This window comes from Andrena cerasifolii, chromosome 1 (assembly GCF_050908995.1).
Source record: "Andrena cerasifolii isolate SP2316 chromosome 1, iyAndCera1_principal, whole genome shotgun sequence".
Lineage (NCBI taxonomy): Eukaryota > Metazoa > Arthropoda > Insecta > Hymenoptera > Andrenidae > Andrena > Andrena cerasifolii.
In genome coordinates, this window is record NC_135118.1 from 2,171,846 (window position 1) to 2,191,858 (window position 20,013).

General features: G+C 37.8%; 2 protein-coding genes and 2 long non-coding RNA genes across 5 annotated transcripts; 3 read left to right on the forward strand and 1 right to left on the reverse strand.

Annotated features, from left to right (window-relative positions):
* Nucleotides 1-5,073: 5,073 nt before the first annotated feature.
* On the forward strand, nt 5,074-6,947 carry LOC143375664 (uncharacterized). The gene is made up of 2 exons (XR_013086953.1): nt 5,074-6,260; nt 6,384-6,947. It is a non-coding gene; the product is annotated as an uncharacterized LOC143375664 (long non-coding RNA).
* LOC143375563 (uncharacterized) lies at nt 6,658-8,194 on the reverse strand. Its single transcript, XM_076824847.1, has 4 exons — nt 8,053-8,194; nt 7,467-7,607; nt 7,070-7,216; nt 6,658-6,920 (listed from the first exon to the last, which is right to left on the reverse strand). Exons 1-4 carry the CDS (start codon nt 8,125-8,127, stop codon nt 6,777-6,779), a joined length of 507 nt encoding a protein of 168 aa, XP_076680962.1. The 5' UTR covers nt 8,128-8,194; the 3' UTR covers nt 6,658-6,776.
* Nucleotides 8,195-8,717: 523 nt separating this feature from the next.
* Nucleotides 8,718-9,679, forward strand: LOC143375622 (uncharacterized). Its single transcript, XR_013086945.1, has 3 exons — nt 8,718-8,965; nt 9,261-9,422; nt 9,506-9,679. It is a non-coding gene; the product is annotated as an uncharacterized LOC143375622 (long non-coding RNA).
* Nucleotides 9,680-10,537: 858 nt separating this feature from the next.
* LOC143375465 (uncharacterized) lies at nt 10,538-16,711 on the forward strand. Of its 2 annotated transcripts, XM_076824717.1 has the most exons (5): nt 10,538-11,067; nt 11,105-11,692; nt 12,757-12,867; nt 12,951-13,214; nt 14,741-16,711. In XM_076824717.1, the coding sequence occupies exons 2-5, from the start codon at nt 11,455-11,457 to the stop codon at nt 14,935-14,937; spliced, it is 810 nt and encodes a 269-aa protein (XP_076680832.1). In that variant the 5' UTR covers nt 10,538-11,067; nt 11,105-11,454; the 3' UTR covers nt 14,938-16,711. The 2 variants fall into 2 exon arrangements, with proteins under 2 accessions (XP_076680832.1, XP_076680752.1); XM_076824637.1 differs by having other exon boundaries at nt 10,538-11,692.
* The last annotated feature ends 3,302 nt before the right edge of the window (nt 16,712-20,013 follow it).

Consider the following 20,013-nt stretch of genomic DNA (forward strand, 5'->3'; position numbering starts at 1 on the left):
AAGCGCGCCATTTAGCACAAACGCGCTGAAAGAACGCGTGTTCGCCACGCTAGGGGATTGTAAGCTGACAAGTCAATCAGCGGCGAGAACGGCGACACCGTGTTAGTGTCGCTCAGAACTTTAGTTTTAAGCATTGCATCTCTCTCCTCGTGGCAGTCAGCTTTTTCCACGTGCAAGGCTGCCACGAGGTTTCTCTCTGTACCTGAGTTGATATATTAAACTGTTATTGTTCATTTTATTACTCATCGAATATTTCATTTTTTGTGGACCTGCCCTGGCACCAGTGCCTCCGTAGGAAAGTACCCCACAGTCCTCCCGAATAGGCGCCATCTCGTATCTACTACCTCAACTAAATTTGTCACGTGACTTGCTATGTATTATCGCCAATGTGGCGGAACTCTGATTTGGGAATGTAGTTACGATTTTTCGTTTTTCGTTCTTATATGAGCAGATTTTGGCCTGGGAGAGGTCTCATTCGAAAGAAGAAGACTCAATGCGGAGCGCTCTGCTCACCGTTTGAGTCACAAAACTCTTTTAGTGACCTAAAAATGCTTGGATTCTGCGGGTATATTTTGTCGACTTTTGCTTTACTTTGGACACTGATATTATTACATATCAACACAATCTCGTTGAACCATGAGCAGAGCGCTCCGCATTGAACCTTCCTCTTTCGAATGAGACCTCGCCCAACCCCAAATCTGCTCATATAAGGACTAAAAACGAAAAATCCCGAACCCATGTTTCGGGCCAGATTGTATCGGTATACAGCGCGCTGCATTACCCGTGTCTACCCCCTTAACTTCCTGTCCCAATTACCGGATTCGCTTTAAAAATACGAAAACGTTTCAAAAGTGCTTATTTTGCTATTTTTCATAAAATTGGAACCTTTTATGATATAATAAACACTTTACATAAGTGCAAATCATGATAATTATCAATTTATTCACTACTGTAAAGTATGTGTTCCTTACCATTTTCGGTAAGGATTTAGGTAAATCCATCGAAATCTTCATATGCATTTTTGAATTTTTTTTCTATGCTTTGATTGTTTAAAAATCCAACCTTCTCGTTTGTAACACATATATTAATAGTTTAATTTAATTAAAAAATATTCTTTCCTTATTTATGTATGCGAGTTTTTTTGTACGACTTCGTTAAATATAAAGGCACGGTAATAGGGACAGGACACGGTAATTGGGACATCTACCCTAGATTATATTAAATAAATGTGCTACACACAAAAATAAGGACCTGTAGAATTAATATAAATAAATAAAACACATGAATTCTTCCTCCGTTTCTGATATTTAGAGGATTTCAGTTCTACATTAATATAAATATTTGAAAGATAGACGGGAAACCGAAATACCAGTAGAGGGAAACTGTGTAGCTGGGAGGCTCGTCGGGGTGGGTAGTCAGAGGCTGGAGGCTGATACGGTAGGTTGGGTTAGGTATATCGAAGCTGGACTTTCGCAGTGTTGCCATTTTGCCTTCAGCACGGCTAGTACTAGATTCGGCTGTGTACTAGACTAACAGCAAATTCGGTATCTCTCACTGACTCTGAGCTGGTGCCAGTAAATGACTTGAATTGGTTGATTCTTATAGAGTTATCTTCGTCTCTATCAGAAACAACCAATCCAACTCATTTTCTGGCACCGGCACAGAGTCAGTGCGCGATACCGAATTCGCTATAAACTACTGGACGTGTCTGAACCAACCTTAAAGTTGATATATTAACGTAACAAATAAACAACTGACTACAGTTGTTTTTTAATAGAACATCATATAAAGAAATAATTTAAACAGGGTGATCAATTTTGATATGTAAAGTTCACCATTATTGTTTCATAATAAATATTTCAATTAACACCCGATGGTTCGTAAAATACAACACGTTCAGCAAAGTATGAAAACATTTTTGGAAACTCGAGGTTGTGAATCACGCAATAATCTTAGAACAAGCTACGTAATTCGAAGTATGACATAACCTCCAACTATCTTTTGCATCTACTTAGAGTTCTTAATTCCCTATCAGCACCTATCAGTCGTAGCGGTATAGTGTTATATAAATAAATGTATGCATATTGGGTTCCATATTTATCATAGGTCTACACCATATTAATTATACTCTCGTCACAAATGCAAGTAAAGTCTCTTCCTGACATGTACAGGGTCATCCGTTAAAACTGCAACCTACGCGCGCGCGCGAACAAACGAAATGGTAACATCGCCTCACGGACGCATTCCACTGCAACCACCGGCCCGGCGTTCGGAGCTGTGATGCCAGATCGAGGACGAGTTCCCTCGAGAATTTCCCCCACCTCGCGCACACTACGCCGGAGCTGCGTGTCCGTGAGTTGGACTCCGAAGCGCCGAGCTCACGGATACGCTGCTCCGGCGTAGTATGCGCGAGGTGGGGGAAATTCTCGAGGAAACCCGTCCCCGATCTGGCATCACAGGTTCGGAGGGCTGTCAGCGACCGCTGAACAGCAGTGACGCCCGAGCCTCAAAAATTTTAACTAAGTTGCACTGTTTCAAATTAACGCAACAAAGAGCTGTGCGGAATTTCTCGGCCCAGGTAAGCTAGCCGCGCGCTCCGCTTTTATGATCGGTTTACCACTCGCACCCCAGATTACTCTAATGAGGTTTGAAAACAGTGTCGACTGGTTTCGTACCCGTCTTAATTTCAAAATTTTTAGCTACAACAGGGTTGACCGTGGCGCTATACCTCTGTACAGAGAGATTTTTCGCCACCTGCGTGTAAAAGCCACAATAATGGCCCATCGTTCCAAAAATGTCATTAACGAAATTGAGTAGCTAAAAGGTTAAAACATTCAGACACAAAAATTCTAGAAAAAAATTCAAAGACCGCTATAAACATAGACACGTCCTATTAGTTGCCCTTTACGTCCGATCTATGCATGCACTACATTAAGGATAAAATTATAAAAAAGAAAACCAGAACAATAGATTCTGAGGTCTGCAGAACTAACACATAATTGAATAAAAATTTAATTTCTCAATTTATGAAAGTAATGACACAGAAACAACTAGCCTATTGATTATCAACATCATGAATTTTAAAAAGAGCATTCAAAACAGAATCAAATAAACAGTTTGCAAAAGCTTTTCACAACAATTACGGTTAAAAAATTGATAAAAGAAAAATTAAGTACACGTAAAATATTTTACATTATCCATCATTAAGAGGGAATAATTTTTCCTCAATTTTCGGTGCAAATTTCATTCCGATATCTTTTATAGTTCATAACTTTTACGAAAAAGGTCCCAAATTCTTCAACCTGGGCCGGGAAATTTCAAATAGCTCTTTACGACCTTAATTTGAAAGAGACCACCCTAAAATTTTTGAAGCTCGGGCATCACTGCTGTTCAGCGGTCGCTGGCAGCCCTCCGAACGCCGGGCCGGTGAATGGTTGTAGTGGAATGCGTCCGTGAGACAGTGTTGCCATTTTCGTCTGTTCGCGCGCGCGCGACGATTGCAGTCGTGAGACTGCTGTAGGTTGCAGTCTTAAGATTACAGAGCGGATGATCCTGTATAGTAATTGAAAAATTAATTAAATATTGTATTTTTGATTATACTATCATTATTTTCAATATATCATCCACTTATGTTCAACAGAAAGTATGTAATAGAAAAAAATTAAAATTTATTCAAGATCATTTCATGTAAAAATCAAATATTACAGAAGTATCAAAGAGTTTTGGAGAGGGAAAACAAAGAAAATTACGTTACATTAAATAATATTCATATAAATCATAAAATTTTACTAAATCCCAAGAAACTCCAATAATTCGATGTGTCCATTTTGAATCAGATCTTAATGTATATGATTATGTGATGGCAAAGACCATATTTCTTAAATTTTGGTAAATTTTATTTGTAACATATTGTAACCGACTTGTTTCCAAACTTAATGACATAATAAATTCTTTTTTTGAAGGATTCAAGTATTGTAGATTTAACACCAGTCTGTGTTACAAACAGACAGCCCCCTAAAAAATTCTATCATCCAATAAAAGGTGTTGTAATTCCTCTAAATAGAATAGAAGTGATTAATTGATTAATTGTTTTACTTTTATCTCCATATTTTCCCTATATTTATGGTTTTAGGATTCATGAAAAATTCAGTAGAGATAGAAAAATTAATATACTAAAAATAATGCTTTAAATATGTTTGATATTATGAAGCTTTAATTTCAAAAGCATAATTTTTGTCATACTAAAATTTTGATCCATGTAGTCGAATCAGTACATACACTCCTCACATTAATTAAAGGATCACCTCTAGGAACCCGAAAAATAGGGACAAGTTCACATGGTCATAACTCCGGCAAAAATCGTGGTATCGATATTTTGAAACTATGATTTGAAAGCGTGGAATCCCTACTTTCAGCTGCCTTTTCAGATTTTAGCTGTATTACTTTTCGGCAAAGTTATAACGATATAAAGAGCACTTGGTCAATTTTAAACAAATTTCTTCAACTTGCAAAAGTCCCATGGAGAGTATAAATTTTTTTACACAAATCCTACTTACACCAGTCGAAAGTGACTACTTTTCTGTGTAAAAAGAGAGTAATAAATTTATTGTGCGATTTTTTTTGACCGAGTTATTCAACTTTGAAGCAAAAACCGTTTTTGTTTACTTTAGTCGCTTCTGGCAAGCGAAGGAATCATCGTAGAACGTTCATGAAAAAAGCAATAGAAACATCAGTCTTTTCTCTTTAAGACGCATCTCTGACGTTTTCGATTCGATTAAAATTTCGGTCTATGATGTTCCTTCGAAAATATGCTTAAAAATTGCACAAATTCCATTTTTTCTTCAACTCGCTGTATCTCCGCGAGGGATGAGCGGAACATCAATGTGTTAAGCTCAATTCTAAAGCGGAGAGTCTCCCGATTCTTTTGAGTTCCACCGGAACGCGCTGCGATAATTTTTTACTTGTGACCTTTAAGTTAGAAGTTACCGTTTGGAAAAAAGTTCTCGAGCGGCCTCGTGACTGTCGTACCGCCGGCATTGGCACCACCAATGGCATATCGCTTGGAGGTGTTTGTCATATTTGTGTGCACACACAGGAACATTCGGTATCGTCGGTGTTATTCGGCTCGCTTTCGGCTGCTACCGTCACTTATAGCGGCGGGTGGGGATACGAACAAGAGTGCTCGCTTCCGTGGGAACGACCGACAGTGCGACACATTTTGTAGCCTTATTTTTTCGAAACGGTAACTTCAAACTTAAAGGCCACAGGTAAAAAATTATCGCAGTGCGTTCAGTTGGAACTCAAAAGAATCGGGAGACTCTTCGCTTTAAAATGAGCTTAAGATATTGATGTTCCGGTCATCCCTCGCGAAAATACAGCGAGTTGAAGTAAAAATGGAATTCGTGCAATTTTTAAGCATATCTTCGAAAGGACATCATGGACCGAAATTTTAATCGAATTGAAAAAGTCAAAGATGCGTCTTAAAGAGGAAAGACTGATGTTTCTATTGCTTTTTCATGAACGTTCTACGATGATTCCTTCGCTTGCCAGAAGCGACTAAAGTAAAAAAAAACAGTTTTTGCTTCAAAGTTGAATAACTCGGCCAAAAAAAATCGGACAAGAAATGTATTACTCTGTTTTTGCACAACAAAGTAGCCGCTTTCGACTAATGTAAATAGGATTTGTGTAAAAAATTTCATACTCTCTATGGGACTTTCGCAAGTTGAAGAAATTTGTTTAAAATTGACCAAGTGCTCTTTATATCGTTATAACTTTGCCGAAAAGTAATACAGCTAAAATCTGAAAAGGCAGCTGAAAGTAGGGATTCCACGCTTTCAAATCATAGTTTCAAAATATCGATACCACGATTTTTGCCGGAGTTATGACCATGTGAACTTGTCCCTATTTTCGGGTTCCTAGAGGTGATCCTTTAATTAATGTGAGTGTATATTTTTCGAAAATGATAGTATGATTTGAGTCAACCAGTAGAAGTTGATGTCAGCAATATTAGACAGACACAGAACATGCCTTCAAAACTCCGAAGACTAATAGTACTAAGGAATAATGGAAAATTAAATGGCTATATGTACCTCACGTCTGCATTTAAACTGTTATTTCTTAATTAATATTTTCACTTGTGCTTTTTATGTTATTATAATTGAATTTAAAAAAAATTGAAGTTGGCTAAAGTCCCCTTTATTATAGGAATTACAAGTAATCCACCCAACATCCCAATAATGAGAAAAAGCGTTAATGCGAGAGTAAGAATTTTGATATGTATAGCTGAAAAATAACATAATTCTAACATGAACTGATAGAGTAATGGTATCGAAGGTGTTGCTTAATGCATATAATTAATATTATCACTTCTTATTACTGCACAGTAGAAAATACTCGGTGATTCAAAAAAGAAGAAATCACAATCGCAATTTCCAAGAGTTTTGTCAAGAAGAGGAAACAGTTTGGATCAGACTAGTTTTGAAAACATAAGTAAATTCAGCGTTCTCCTTCTGTATCTCCATTTTCTACTCTGGTATTATCTCTCTTTTTCGAAGACCCAACATTTTATTGAGCTCTTTGAAATGTGTCCAGTAGAGGACAGTGGGAATTAAATATATACGTTATTAAATCGAACAAAAAATAAATAATAAACATTGGTATGTGCTAGTATCTTTATTTTCCAATGATGTAAGATCTAACAAGCTACAGTTACAATACTCTACTCTATCGTTCATAATGTATTTATTAGAGTTGCAAAGAGAAAGTGCTTATTCTCGTTATTCACTTTCAACTGTGACATCCATTTTAAGGCTGGTGAGCATATTATCCTCTTGCTTGAAGTCGCATTCGATTCTGTAATCACCAGGATTCATGTCGCTAAACCAAGAACTAATGTCGCAATCTTTAGCAGATTGTTCGCCCTGAAAAGTAAAATTCACGTGTATGCAGACTTTACAGTTAATCCATTTTGTTCACCAGTCCTAAAGTTCCAGAAAATTTTTACTAAAACTGAAATTATACTAGCATCAAGAATTTGGAATGGAATCGGTATAACATTATACATTCTTACTTCAGCGATCGAGCATGAATCATCATCAGGTTCAGGATAGTCAAGTGACCCACATATGTTATAATCTGCGAAATCCTTCATTGGCTTCTCAAACTTTTTGTTTAATGTATTGACCATATTTTCACCCTGATATATTCTTATATCAACCTAAGGAGAATTATTAAGTTTTTTAATCATTCTTATTATCATAACAATTACATAAATTCCTCTGGAAACTTCTTTTACATATATGTAGGTATTCATGGAAAATATTTACTAAGCAGAAGCAAAAAGTTAAATATGGAAGTAATTGTACTCTGAGAATTATTATACAACCACCAGAGGATTGACTTCCTCTCGATGAATATAATCACAGTATGGGTTGTTAACATTTGAATTGGTAGTGCTGATTGCATACCTCTATTATTCCTGGACAATTTTTCTTAACTTTGATGGTCGAAGCGATCAGATTGTTTGCAAGATCATAATTCCAGGAGTCAACCACATCGTTACCAGGGACATCTGCGTTAAAACTGGTCACTGTGGCTTTATTTTTCGCCTGATAAATAGAAACAAAAATTTGTTACGCAAAAAAAGAACAAAGACAGTTTAGTTGATATAAAATTAACATTCATTTCTTTGAAACTTAACAACACGGGATGTTAGTGACAGAAAAATATGACGTGGATATAGCGGTAGGTCTTCCATGCAGATAATAATTTTCAATATTTCATGATATTCTAAAGATTAATAACTTATTAAAGATTAATGACTTATAAAAACCTCAAGGGTACGTCTAACTACTCAAGTATTTCCGAATTAATTACCTCATTGCTTGGTAAAAAATAATAAAAATTAAGTTCATTAATGGGCGAATTCCATTTACACCCAAATCACCCGCAATCCCCTAGATTTCACTTACATATCGCGAACGCGGCGGGCGATCTGGGCGTACATAAGTGGAATTCGCCCAATATAGAGTTAGAGGAAAATTTTCAAATTACTTCAACACGTGACCACGAAGCAATACATAAAACGAAAAGTAATAAGAATTTTGTAATTCCAATTGAATACTCCATCACGACGTTTTGAATAAGAACTACTCGATAAAGATTAAAAATAAGACTGTTCTGGCTTTGGTGCGCAACTCGTATTTAAACCCATAAAACGTGTTAGTGTTTGTTACCGAATGTTTTACAACAATGAAATTTAAACAATTGCCTTATATTGAAGCATCGCTCATTGAATTAGATGCTTTATCTCGATGGTTGCGTGATACTTTATCGTTCATCAAATTGGAGATCGTGGGAACTCTTAACGTGGGAAAAAATTCTTATGATATCACATAGAACACGAAAATGTCAAAATGAAATTTTGAATTCTAAATAACTGCATCTTTAAACAATATTTCTGGTTCTTTTAAAAGTATAGATCAATATTTATAAATTTATACAGGCCGCCCAGATAGCACAGGACATCTTAAAGACGTCCATTTTACGCCCATTTTAGGTCCGAACGCCTGTCGGCCTGACTTGTGAAAATGGACGTCTGTAAGACGTCCAGAAGACGTTTTAAAGACGTATTTCGTTCAGAGCACGCCTTGGTTACGTCCGAAACAGGCGTTCAAAAGAGGCTGTGCGCCATCTGAGAAATGTCGATACATTAGGGGTGGTATTCTCAGTCGTTGCTTATTCTTAGGGCGGTGTTCTAAGTCGCTACTTATTCTTAAGCAAATGCTTAAGCATTCAGCATCCTTTACTAGCTACTAGGTTAGTAGAGGATGCCGTATGCTTACAACGATCTTAAGAATAAGCAACGACTGAGAATACCGCCCTAGGATACATTAATTCAAGGAAAGCAGGGATTGTAACCGCTGTCTAACCCAAACCATCCACGAAATATGGATAGATCGAACAGGTAAAGCCTAATTAGATCTACATGCATATATACATAAGTACATACTGGTGTATATAAATGTTTATAAACATTTTCCCAAAGAAACAATGAAAAACCAAAAACACAGGGGCATTTGTTTAAATGTTTCTGACCGAATGTATGCAAACCGGTTTTATACAGTTTTTATATTGTTTTCATACAGTTTTTATACAGCATTCATAACGATTTTGTACAGTTTTTGTATATTTGTTTCAGTATTCGCGGTCACAGGTATGTATTAGTTCTAGGTTAGGGTGGAATAATTTTTAAATTTTAGGTTAACGAATTTGCAAATTTTTATGGTTCCAATCATTATAATTTTGTGAAACGGGCGCTAACGTCGTTGATGACCAATGGATGTTGCATTGCTATTTAGTTGACCTCGGCAGAAAAAGGAAAGAAGATTTCCATAAATTAAACGTAGCAACGGTTTTAATATGTAACTATCACCCTTATTTTACTGCACCTAATATTGATTACTGTAAAATTCAATGTAATGTTTCCTCGAAATTCTTCTTTAAGGTGCAGCAGAACACAGGGAAATGGCAGAGAATAAAAAGGTACAGAACTATCCATACAAGCATGGTTAAAAAGAGCCTGCGATAGGAAAACGTTCATGCCGAAGATATTTTAACAAAGCGAGTAACACTACAGTCTTTATTTAATTGTTTGTATAGGGTATTAGTTAATTTCACACCTCTTTTTATTTTAGAGACGATTGCAGATAAATTGAGTTTGCTGCACTTGATGAATAAACAATTATACTTTGTATAATTTATGTATACTACCTACATGTCTACATATTTTATCTATTTTAAGGGCACATCCATGTTTATTTTAAGTGTATATCCTGCATAGTTTGTATATTCTGAATATTCGACCTCGTACTAACATGTTCTTGTATCTATTGTAAGTGCATATATTCTACATTATTTCTGAATTAAATAAATGAAATAAATTGTTATCGAGTTTGATCTTATTTTGAAAACCATTTACTTCCTTAAATTTTTATTCGAACCAGTACCGACGAACGTCTTAAAAACGCCTGTTTCGGACCTAACCAAGATGTCTATAAGACGTCTTAAAGACGTACTGTTTTGTAAAAATGGACGTTTTTAGGACCTTTTTAAGGCGTCTTCTGGATGTTCGTGGATGCCTTTAAGACATCCTGAACGCCTGGCTTGGACGTCTTTGTACTATCTGGGCGCGATATGTATCTTAAATTTGCTTTTCTTTATATTTTTATAATATCCTAATTTTTATAATAACCTACACAAGGTGACCTTAAATAAAATAAATTATATATACAAATGGTAAAGGAAAGTTCTTTTACGTTTTCCAAAATTGAATCCAATACAAGGGCAGATTAAAAGATGAAACTACTTTATTGTTATTGCATTTTGTAACAAATAACAAATCTCTAACAAAAGCAGATGTGCGTGTGCATATACACGTCGATGTAACAGAAATCTGCTTTATGCTAGATCTGACAATGAAACAGATGAAGTGATTAAAAACCAGAATGGGGCATTGCGTCACCTTTGGAAATGTGAGAAACCAATAATAATACAGAATTCGATGAATTTCCTTAATTAATATTTTAATTTCTTTCTACTCTTAACACTAGTGCTACTATAGCTGCTGTTGCCACGAAAAAAAATCCGTTATTTGACAGATTATTACGTAAAGTACAAGTACCTATTTCGGGTTTCAAAGATTCAAGGCCAAATTTTGCACCCTCTTCTTTCCATAACATTTAAATAACCCCGCAAATGATTCAATCTAAAATTGAATCCTCGATTTAGAATCGGCTGATACCTACTTATCACAATCGAATAGTCGATCTTGCAATGTACTTAATAGGTACGAAGTGTGATTTGTATGCCGCACATGGTTTCTCGTGGCACAGATATAAGCTTCCGAATTGATAGTGGGGTGGCTTCGAATATAATCCATCTAAACTGTAAAATTGATAAGAGATGTACCATGCTAATGCTGTGTAACCGTTTGACGGCAGTTCGCTCGGGGGAAAGTGAGCTTAACCAAATGTAGACGCCGGTTGTGCGCGTAACTTTGTTTGTGGTGTTTCCAAAAACGGGGGTGCGACAGTTCGTTGGACAGTCAAGCATTCTTTCCCTTCTCAAACGAAAGCAAGTCTCTGAAATTCCACTTTCGACAGATCCTTCGCATCAAACTGTTTATGTCGTAAAAATTCTTTCAAAATATACATCATCATTGGGAGTGTTTATATCTTTCTGTTTGCATTCAGTTAAATGTGGGTAGTTACTCACATTCGATCGAGGTGTAAGATTTGAATTGCGCCAACTGTACCTTTTAAGAAACTGATGCCGTACTGCAACGCTATGCGTTATTAAATATCGTATGCGACGTCCAAGTTGCGAGAGCTATTTGTAGGTTAGGATAAGTTCATTACAAAATCAAAGCATCACTGGATATTTAATGCAAGCTATATGCATTGGCTTCAAGCAACAAATATACGTGAAGAGATGCCGTTGAGTCAACTGAGTCAAAGTAATAACATCGATACAAACGAGAGTGTAAATCCTGGCACCAGTACTCAGATAACGTCTACTTGTTATACGCCTCCACCATCTTATCATAATATTAACTTACCTCTGGGTCATCAGTCGACATTGACTAATGACCGTGGTGCACCACCTTCTTACGAAGAAGCCATAGATCCAAATGGTAAACAACATTCTTAACCCCTTGACGACCCAGGCCTTGGAACCAAAATGTTACTATACGGGCAGGGCCCAATAACTTACCTTAGAAATTGAGCGTTATGTATAACAGCTTATACGAGTCTCCGTTTATGTACATAAAGGGAGAGCATAACTCAAACAGTTGCATAGGTCCGTATCTGGGACTGGCGCGAGTCGATGTATGAAGAACCAGGGACCTGGAACGATGTTTTCTTGTTTCGGTTCAGCTCTGATAATAATAACTTTGTTTCGGTTAATATAGTTCCTGCTGGAAAATGTTTTGTTTCCATCAGAATGAAAAACAAATTTTGTTCCGAACCGGTTATTTCATTTATAAAAATAATTTGTATAAACTTATTTTAACAATTTTATTGCCTTTGGTACATATATTATAAAATATTATACGTTATAGTTATGTATTATAGAATATTATATATTATGTCTTATGAAAAAAATTTAGGGCGGTATTCTCAGACGCTACTTATTCTTAAGCAAGTGCTTAAGCATGCGGTATCCTCTACTAACCTAGTAGCTAGTAAAGGATGCCGAATGCTTAAGCATTTGCTTAAGAGTAAGCAGCGACTGAGAATACTGCCCTTAGAGTTTTGATGCTTTCAGTTGCAAGCCGTGCCCACGAGAGCGAGATTCCCAATACCTCTCCCAGCACCGCAGCCAGCCTTATCAGACTCCTTTTTTTACTGACACGAAACATGATGAAAATAAGAGGCGCACACAATTTAAATTTCTTAACCTGAAGCGTGCAGAACGTTATTAGTTGGAATTTTTAATTTGGTTATATAGTTTTCATTCCTGCAATAGGGTTAAGAATTTCGTTTCGTTTCTGTTTCTGTTCCAGAAAAATATTTTGTTCTTTTCGTTCATCATTTTTGTTTCTGTTCCGTTCCGGGTCCCTGTGAAGAACATAGGGTCCGTATAAGATATGGAGATCTCGCCCATGTATGAAGCAGAGTTGGTCGTCAGGGGTTAACAAAACGTGCTAAATTAAACTATTTGTATTTTGAAGAGGTGATTATTTTTATTTTTCAGCTCCTCCTCCATCCTATGATTCATTATTTGGTCGTATGAGGGAAGCTCATAAAACTTCAAAAGGAGTGTTTGATTTTTTGAAGAATATTATCGTCTTACTTTTAGGCACTAGTAAGGAAAAATACAGATTACAGATTGGCGGTATAGATTTCTTCAGGAAGTGACTCACTAATCTTATATTTTATTGATTTCAGTTGGATGTACGATTATTATAGGAGTAACGATAGTAGTTCCAATATGTATGATGATCATTGGAGGACTGTATCTCAATGATTGCCCGCAAGGAGAATATATTCCTGTGTATTTGTTAGTGGGTGGTGGTTTCGGGGTTTTCAAACAGTTATTACATTTGTCCGCGAGAGTGCGTCAACGTCAAGAAGAGCAAGACGAAGAAAGAATACGACAATCTCCTACACAAACGCTAATTAATTGCTTCATGCTTGGTTGGTTTATCATAGGTCAGTAACATGACCAATACCTTACTTTACTATCCATTACAGTAATCCCCCGTTATGAGTTCGACGAACGGGGCTGGCGGCGGACTCATAGTGGCTTGCGGTAGAGTTGGGCAAACATAATATCTAGATAAAAGGTACTTACGGGTAGTCGTTATTCAAAGTTTGAATTTTGATGATTTAGCTTTAGTTTTAGTCATGCGCCAGAGATGAAGCCGGTTATTGAAGGATCTTTAGCTCTGGGGTTGTGACTAACGTGGTTTCAGCTTTCATTCAATTTTTAGTCTAGAAAACGACTAACCGGTGAAAGCCTTTGTGGGCCGACCCGCGTGCGGTCGCCTGCCGGTCAGATTGTACAGAATCTGAATTTGTTTATTTTTCATCATATCAATATGAAAGTGACATCAATGGATTCCTGGCGTTCTCCCGATTAATTGAACAGAAAATAATTTAAATCGGACTATTTTTAACGATACGGGCTTTGAATTTTGCAAATAAATTTCTCACGTAATATCCTTAATCATGGTCCGAATTATATCATTTTTTATACTTTCATCAACACTTATCAAAAACAGGAAGATTTTATGTGGCCCGTCGGTATTATTGCTTTCGGCTGTCAACGGACGGTCTACTATCTAGACCCGAAGGTCGTCGCTCGCAGCGAGAAAGCAAAACAGTGGGGTGGGTAGGTTTTTTCCGATAATCCGAGCCCAAAGGCTTTTCAACGATTGAAAGATTGTACATATATATATTCTTTCTGATGCTTTCCCCTACAATTATTATGGTGGGTTACTTAACAAAAAAACGACAGTTTGCCTACGAATATTCAATGTTGGGCATACAATTATTATGGTTGGTTAAGAAATTTATTTTCAAAATTCAAAGCCCGTTTCGTTAAAAATAGTCCGATTTAAATTATTTTCTGTGCAATTAATCGGAAGAGCGCCAGGAATCCATTGGTGTCACTTTCATATTGATATGATGAAAAATAAACAAATTCAGATTCTGTAGAATCTGACCGGCAGGCGACCGCGCGCGGGTCGGGCCGCAAAGGCTTTCACCGGTTAGTCGTTTTCTAGACTAAGAATAGCATGAAAGCTGATCAACGTTTTTCACAACCCAAGAGGAAAGGCCTTTGAATAACCAGCGTCATCTCTGGCGCCTTCAATAAAGTTAATTCGGGTGACTTTTAGTCGACTAAGGAAAAAGATGAAGTCGACTAAGGAAAAAGATGAATCTTTAGTTGAAAAGTTATTTCAATCATTTTTTAGTCGAATAATGGTCAACTCTAGCTTGCGGACATGGTTCAGTATCATGCTTTCTCTCTTTCGTACCCGACGGCAACTTCGTGTCGACGCTTTCGTGTCTTTTCGCTCGTTCTCCGGTTCTCTCACTCTCGTCCGCAGGCTTCCAAGAAATGGTGGTGATAGTCGCCGGACTCTCAACGGGAGGAAAAAACGGACTCATAACGGGGGATTACTGTATATCATTTATAGCCATTTCACTTTCGCATGTATTACGTCTTGCAGGCTCAATGTGGGTGTATAAGGAATATGAACCAAATTATGATCCAGCTCGTGGGAAATATTGCAACAAAACATTATATTTATTCGCCTTTTGGCTGATTACATCCGTATACATATGTTTGGGAGTGGTAACAGCTGGTCTTTGTAGCATTTCGGTAGCAAGTATCGCATTTCAGAGACCGCCGCCTGATCTAATGTGAAAGATCACCATCTCGTCTTAATGCGAGAAAAATTTTATTATTTTGGGAACAAAACGATTGAATATTATTGTGGAAAAGTATCTGCGGATATGAATGACACATTAAAAACAGGGCACAAATATTCGTCCATGCTTACGTACCTGAGATGCTTGAACAACAGTCTGTAAACGGATCGGTTTGCACGTTAAACGCACATAAAAATGCGCTCAAGTTCCATAATCTGGTGCTTGTAATCGTTTGCGGCAACAACTCTTGAGTTCCAAAATGTCCAATTGATCTTAACAGAAACAGGACACTTAATTATATTCTTTAGTCGCAACGACGCGAGGGAATGTGTTAAACACGATTGAGAGAGATTAGGATAAGAAAGTATGTAGTCTAGTTAAAAAGATAAAAATACTAGTGACCATATTACTTTTTGTATCGTTGAAACTAGTAGATATAATTAGGTGTCCAGTTTCTGATGGGACACCCTGTATATGCTTCATTTACATTTCGACATTATAATACATTCTTGTTATGGATTACATCGACCTCTCGAAATTGGTATGTTGAGAGCAAGAGAAAGAACATGCTTTAATCGATTCAGAGCTGTGGATAGTACGCAATAATTGCGGATGTTTTTTTTTATTGTGACAAGAGGTTGCAGAATTGTAGATCGACGTTATTTCGCCATCGAAATGTCTTCTGCTTATGGATAGAATACTCAGGTCGTGTCATTGAAGATTTTAACGCATTATTGTGCTACCACGATAAGTGGTGTCTAACGGCAGCTGTTTAACAGTTCTTTACAAGTGAAAAATGTTCGCTCACTTGTATAAAAAACATAGCTTATCGTTGAAAAACTATGACGTATCGCAAGACACAGTTTTTATTCCTTTGCCCACTCCTCCGTCCTCTTAAACCTTTCGACCGCCATTGAGCTGTTACATATGTCAATGATATAGTCGAACAATCGTTTTATAAAAGACTCATTTGAAGACTTAAGGGGTGAACTTGTATATTAAAAGAACTCACTCCTTTTGAACTTTTCAAAGGTATTCGAATGTCAGTATTCATTAGTATTGTTAGAAATTGCGATTTTTAACAAATTGTCATGTCCTGATTGGTATTTAAGGATAGTGGAGGATAAACTTAATTAAAGTTAATATATATATACACACGCATATATATGTATATTGCTCATATATATGTATATTATTGACATATGTTAATATGTAACAATCTTTCTTCCACTTTCGTACGTCTCTTTACTTTTTAACATTTCCGTCTTCCTGTTAAGTACTGTTCAACCACTTGTACATACTTCACGAGAGACTGTAGATATGCATGTGTGTGTTTGTGTCGAGAGAAATGCATACATACTTTTTATTCATATATATATATATAAGCAAACGCGTACACATACAATACGTATACTTACATGCTTGCATGCACATAAACGAATCGACAAGCGAGCTTGCGCTTCAATAAACATAGAGAATGGAAGAGAAAACACTTGTAATCTCTATGACTATGTGTATAAAAGGTTCGCGAAAGGTAAACCGAATAGACTGTAATTGTCCTCGATCTGAGCGTTTACGCTTGGCTATACACTAACACGCACCCGCGTTCTATCCGTTGCTATTTCAATGTGTAACACGACGAACACTATGACGATGCGATTTCGAACGAGGTCTACGCGTGCCTGTAAAATAAATTCTACATTGTCTATTATTATTATCACGTGCGCACATTTGTTATTATAATTTCCTAAATAAACTGCTTAAAACCATGTTGCCCGTATTGTTTCCGTAGAAGTCTCTCTTGTGCTTTCTAAGCCCTACAGCACCGCACTGTTGCTGTGCAATATTGCAGGCAATGTTGCAGCAATGTTTTGATGTTCGCCCGGTTCACAGCAACGTTGCTGTGCAATATTCGAACTTATAGTCCTACAGCGCAAAAAAACTTTAAACTCAAATTTTTCAAAAACGAAGGCTCATTTTGACAAACTCCATTAGGGTTTTGTAACACTAGGTATGTACTACAACTTCCACCCGGTGTCATTCCACACATTAAAATATACACGATGAGTCACCTAATATTTAAATTTAAAATATCTCCGTTGTTTTTAATGATACGAGAAAAGAGATATCAGGAAAAAAATGTTTGCTTGGGGGGGGGGGGCAATTATTGTGCTGGAGAAGACTTTTTTTCTCAAGGTCATATTTCTCAAACTTTCAAGATTGTCGATGTGTTTTTAAATGGGAAGACATATTTTTATTAGTGTAACATTATAGCCAACGAAAAGATAAATTCAAACATTCCAGACTGCACACGACATCTTAAAGATGTCCATTTTACGATTGTTTTACGTCTGAATATCTGAACGTCCTGATTCGGGACAAAGATATCTTTAATATGTCTTATGGACCTGTTAAAGATATCTTAGGACGGTATTCACAAACGTGTCTTAAGCTTAAGACCGTCTCTAGCATTTGCTTAAGATGCCGCCTAGATTCATAAACGTGCCTTAAGATAATCTTTAAGTCGTGCTTAAGCATTTGCTTGAGGAAGATCTTGTTTAAATAAGTAAATGTTTGTATGATGTCACATGTTCTCAAGCCAACTCAAGTATTTGCTCAAGATGCTGCATATATAGATTCATAGATTCAGTGACTTAAGATAATCTTATTACCCTGATAACCATCTATCTCCAGTCTGACATCAGATTGGTAGCAGGGTCTGGCTCAGGCATGAGAGCGCAGTGTCTGACTGTCTGATCTGCTGCGGATCTGCTGCCGATCTGACATTAGGCACTGACATCAGGCTCTGCACCTCAGAACGCAGCCATCTGCGGACACAGACGACTACGGTTCTGATGTCAGATTCTGCTGCTCAGATCTGGCTATCAGGGTAGATATAAGCAATTGCTTATTCAAAGCAAATTCTTAAGATCATCTTAAGCAACGCCTATGAATTCCTGATGTCTTAAGTGAAATAAAATCGTCTTCCAGAAGATGATCTGAAGCATTTCCTTAAGAAACGTTTATGAATACCGACCTTAAAGACGTCTTAAAGGCAGGGCCGGCGCGAGGATGGTTGGCGCCCTTAAGCATGAAAATTGTTGGCGGCCCCAAAATTTTGCATCTGTTTTCTATTTAATATGTTCCCTGATAGCCAGATCTGGCAGCAGAATCTGACGTCAGAATTGCAGCAGTCTGTGTCCGCATTTGGCTGCGTTCTGATGTGCAAAGCCTGAGGTGCAGTGCCTGATGTCAGATGGACAGCAGATCGACAGCAGATTTCGTAGTCTGCTAGGCATAGCATAGCGCCATCTGAGATTCAGAATTACCAAGCAATTGCCTACAGATGGCGCTGTTGCTGTGCCTAGCAGACGGCGAAATTTGCTGTCGATCTGCTGTCCATCTGACATCAGGCACTGCACCTCAGGCTCTGCACATCAGAACGCAGCCAAATGCGGACACAGACTGCTGCAGTTCTGACGTTAGATTCTGCGCTCTCGTGCCAGACCCTGCTCCCAATCTGATGTCAGATTGGAGACAGATGGTTATCAGGGTTTTGTCTTTTCGCGGTATAATAAAAAAAAGGATTACATTTACATTTTTTTTTTATGTGGGAGTTGGATTTCTTTATTATTAAGCGTGCGATATAGTTCTTTAGCACCCCCTTCGGCTGGCGCCGCAATGCGGCGCATAACTTGCATGATGGGTTCCGTCGGCCCTGCTTAAAGGTGTCTGTAAAAAGACATCTTTAAGATGAATTTATTTGCGTGGAATATTAAACACATAGTAGCGCAATTATCGTACATTTGTTTCGTCAATTTTTCTTTAATACAATTATATGACAGTGTGTGTGTGACAAACATGGGCATAAGAATATACCCAGTCAGCCACGTCCGTTTTGCAGATTTTGCGCAACACCTGAGTACAAATGTTTGTGACAGAAAGACTACAGATTTGATACAGGATTTGTTATATTCGATGATGAAAGCAGACTGACAGCAGAAAGCCAACAGATTGCGCTGCCTTAACTTGCGAGCAGATTGGCGGCAGGGTCTGCTGATACAATTTAATGGCGGAAATTGATCAGATTCTGTGCAAAGCGATTTGGAGGCAGATAGGCAGCAGAAATCAAGCAGATCCTGTTGACATAGCCTGCGAGCAGTTTGGCGGCAAACACTGCGGAGAATCTGCTGATACAATTTAATGGCAGAAATCGAGCAGACCCACGGTGTAATAGACAGGTGTTCCGACTCTGTACCTTTTACCCCAGCGATTTTGTTTGCCGATTTCTGTTTAGTTCCCCTGGCCGCCGCGAGAGGCGTCGTGACTTAGAAGGCATATACATATGTGTTAATGAGATTGTGGTAGTAGAGATTTTAATGGTATTACTGGGCTTGCCAGAAAAATCCTACGCGTAATGGAGGGGGAACATGCCACGCATGCGCGTGATGACGCTGTTCATTTGACTGAGCCTTGACGTCGATTGGTTGACGGGGTCATCACGCGCACGCGTGACGTGTTCCCCTTCCACTACGAATAGGAATTCCATACCAGGCCTGTATATTATATATATAAAATGCCTTTGTGGGGGATCTGACACAACCACTGTCATATCCAGTGGTGTGACTAACCCGAATAAAGGGATCACCACCTTCAGAGAAGGAAAGAAAGGAAAGAGCGCTTCGTCCCGGGCCCGCCAGTGGACTCATCAGTAAGGCTACCTGGCGGGACCCTGCCGTTTTTTATAAAAGTGTTTATTGGACCTTTCTGTACATTTTGTGTGCTTATAATGGCTCTAAAAACATATATAAAAAATAGCCAATCAGTAGTGGGGTGGAATGTTATTTGTCCGGTGCAACGAAAACTTATAACTAACTGGTCGTCGTTGGATGGAACTATTGGTGAAGCGCTATTGATTTTAATCGTGAAAAAGGAAAATAAACATTCTCTATCGTTTCCGCTTAGGACATATGGTTTGGGAAAAGAAATCGCGGCCTGGTGGCCGGTAAAAAACGCAAGCCTCATTTTTGTTGCGGAAATTAACTTAGAAACTAAGGGGAGGAAGAGGGTG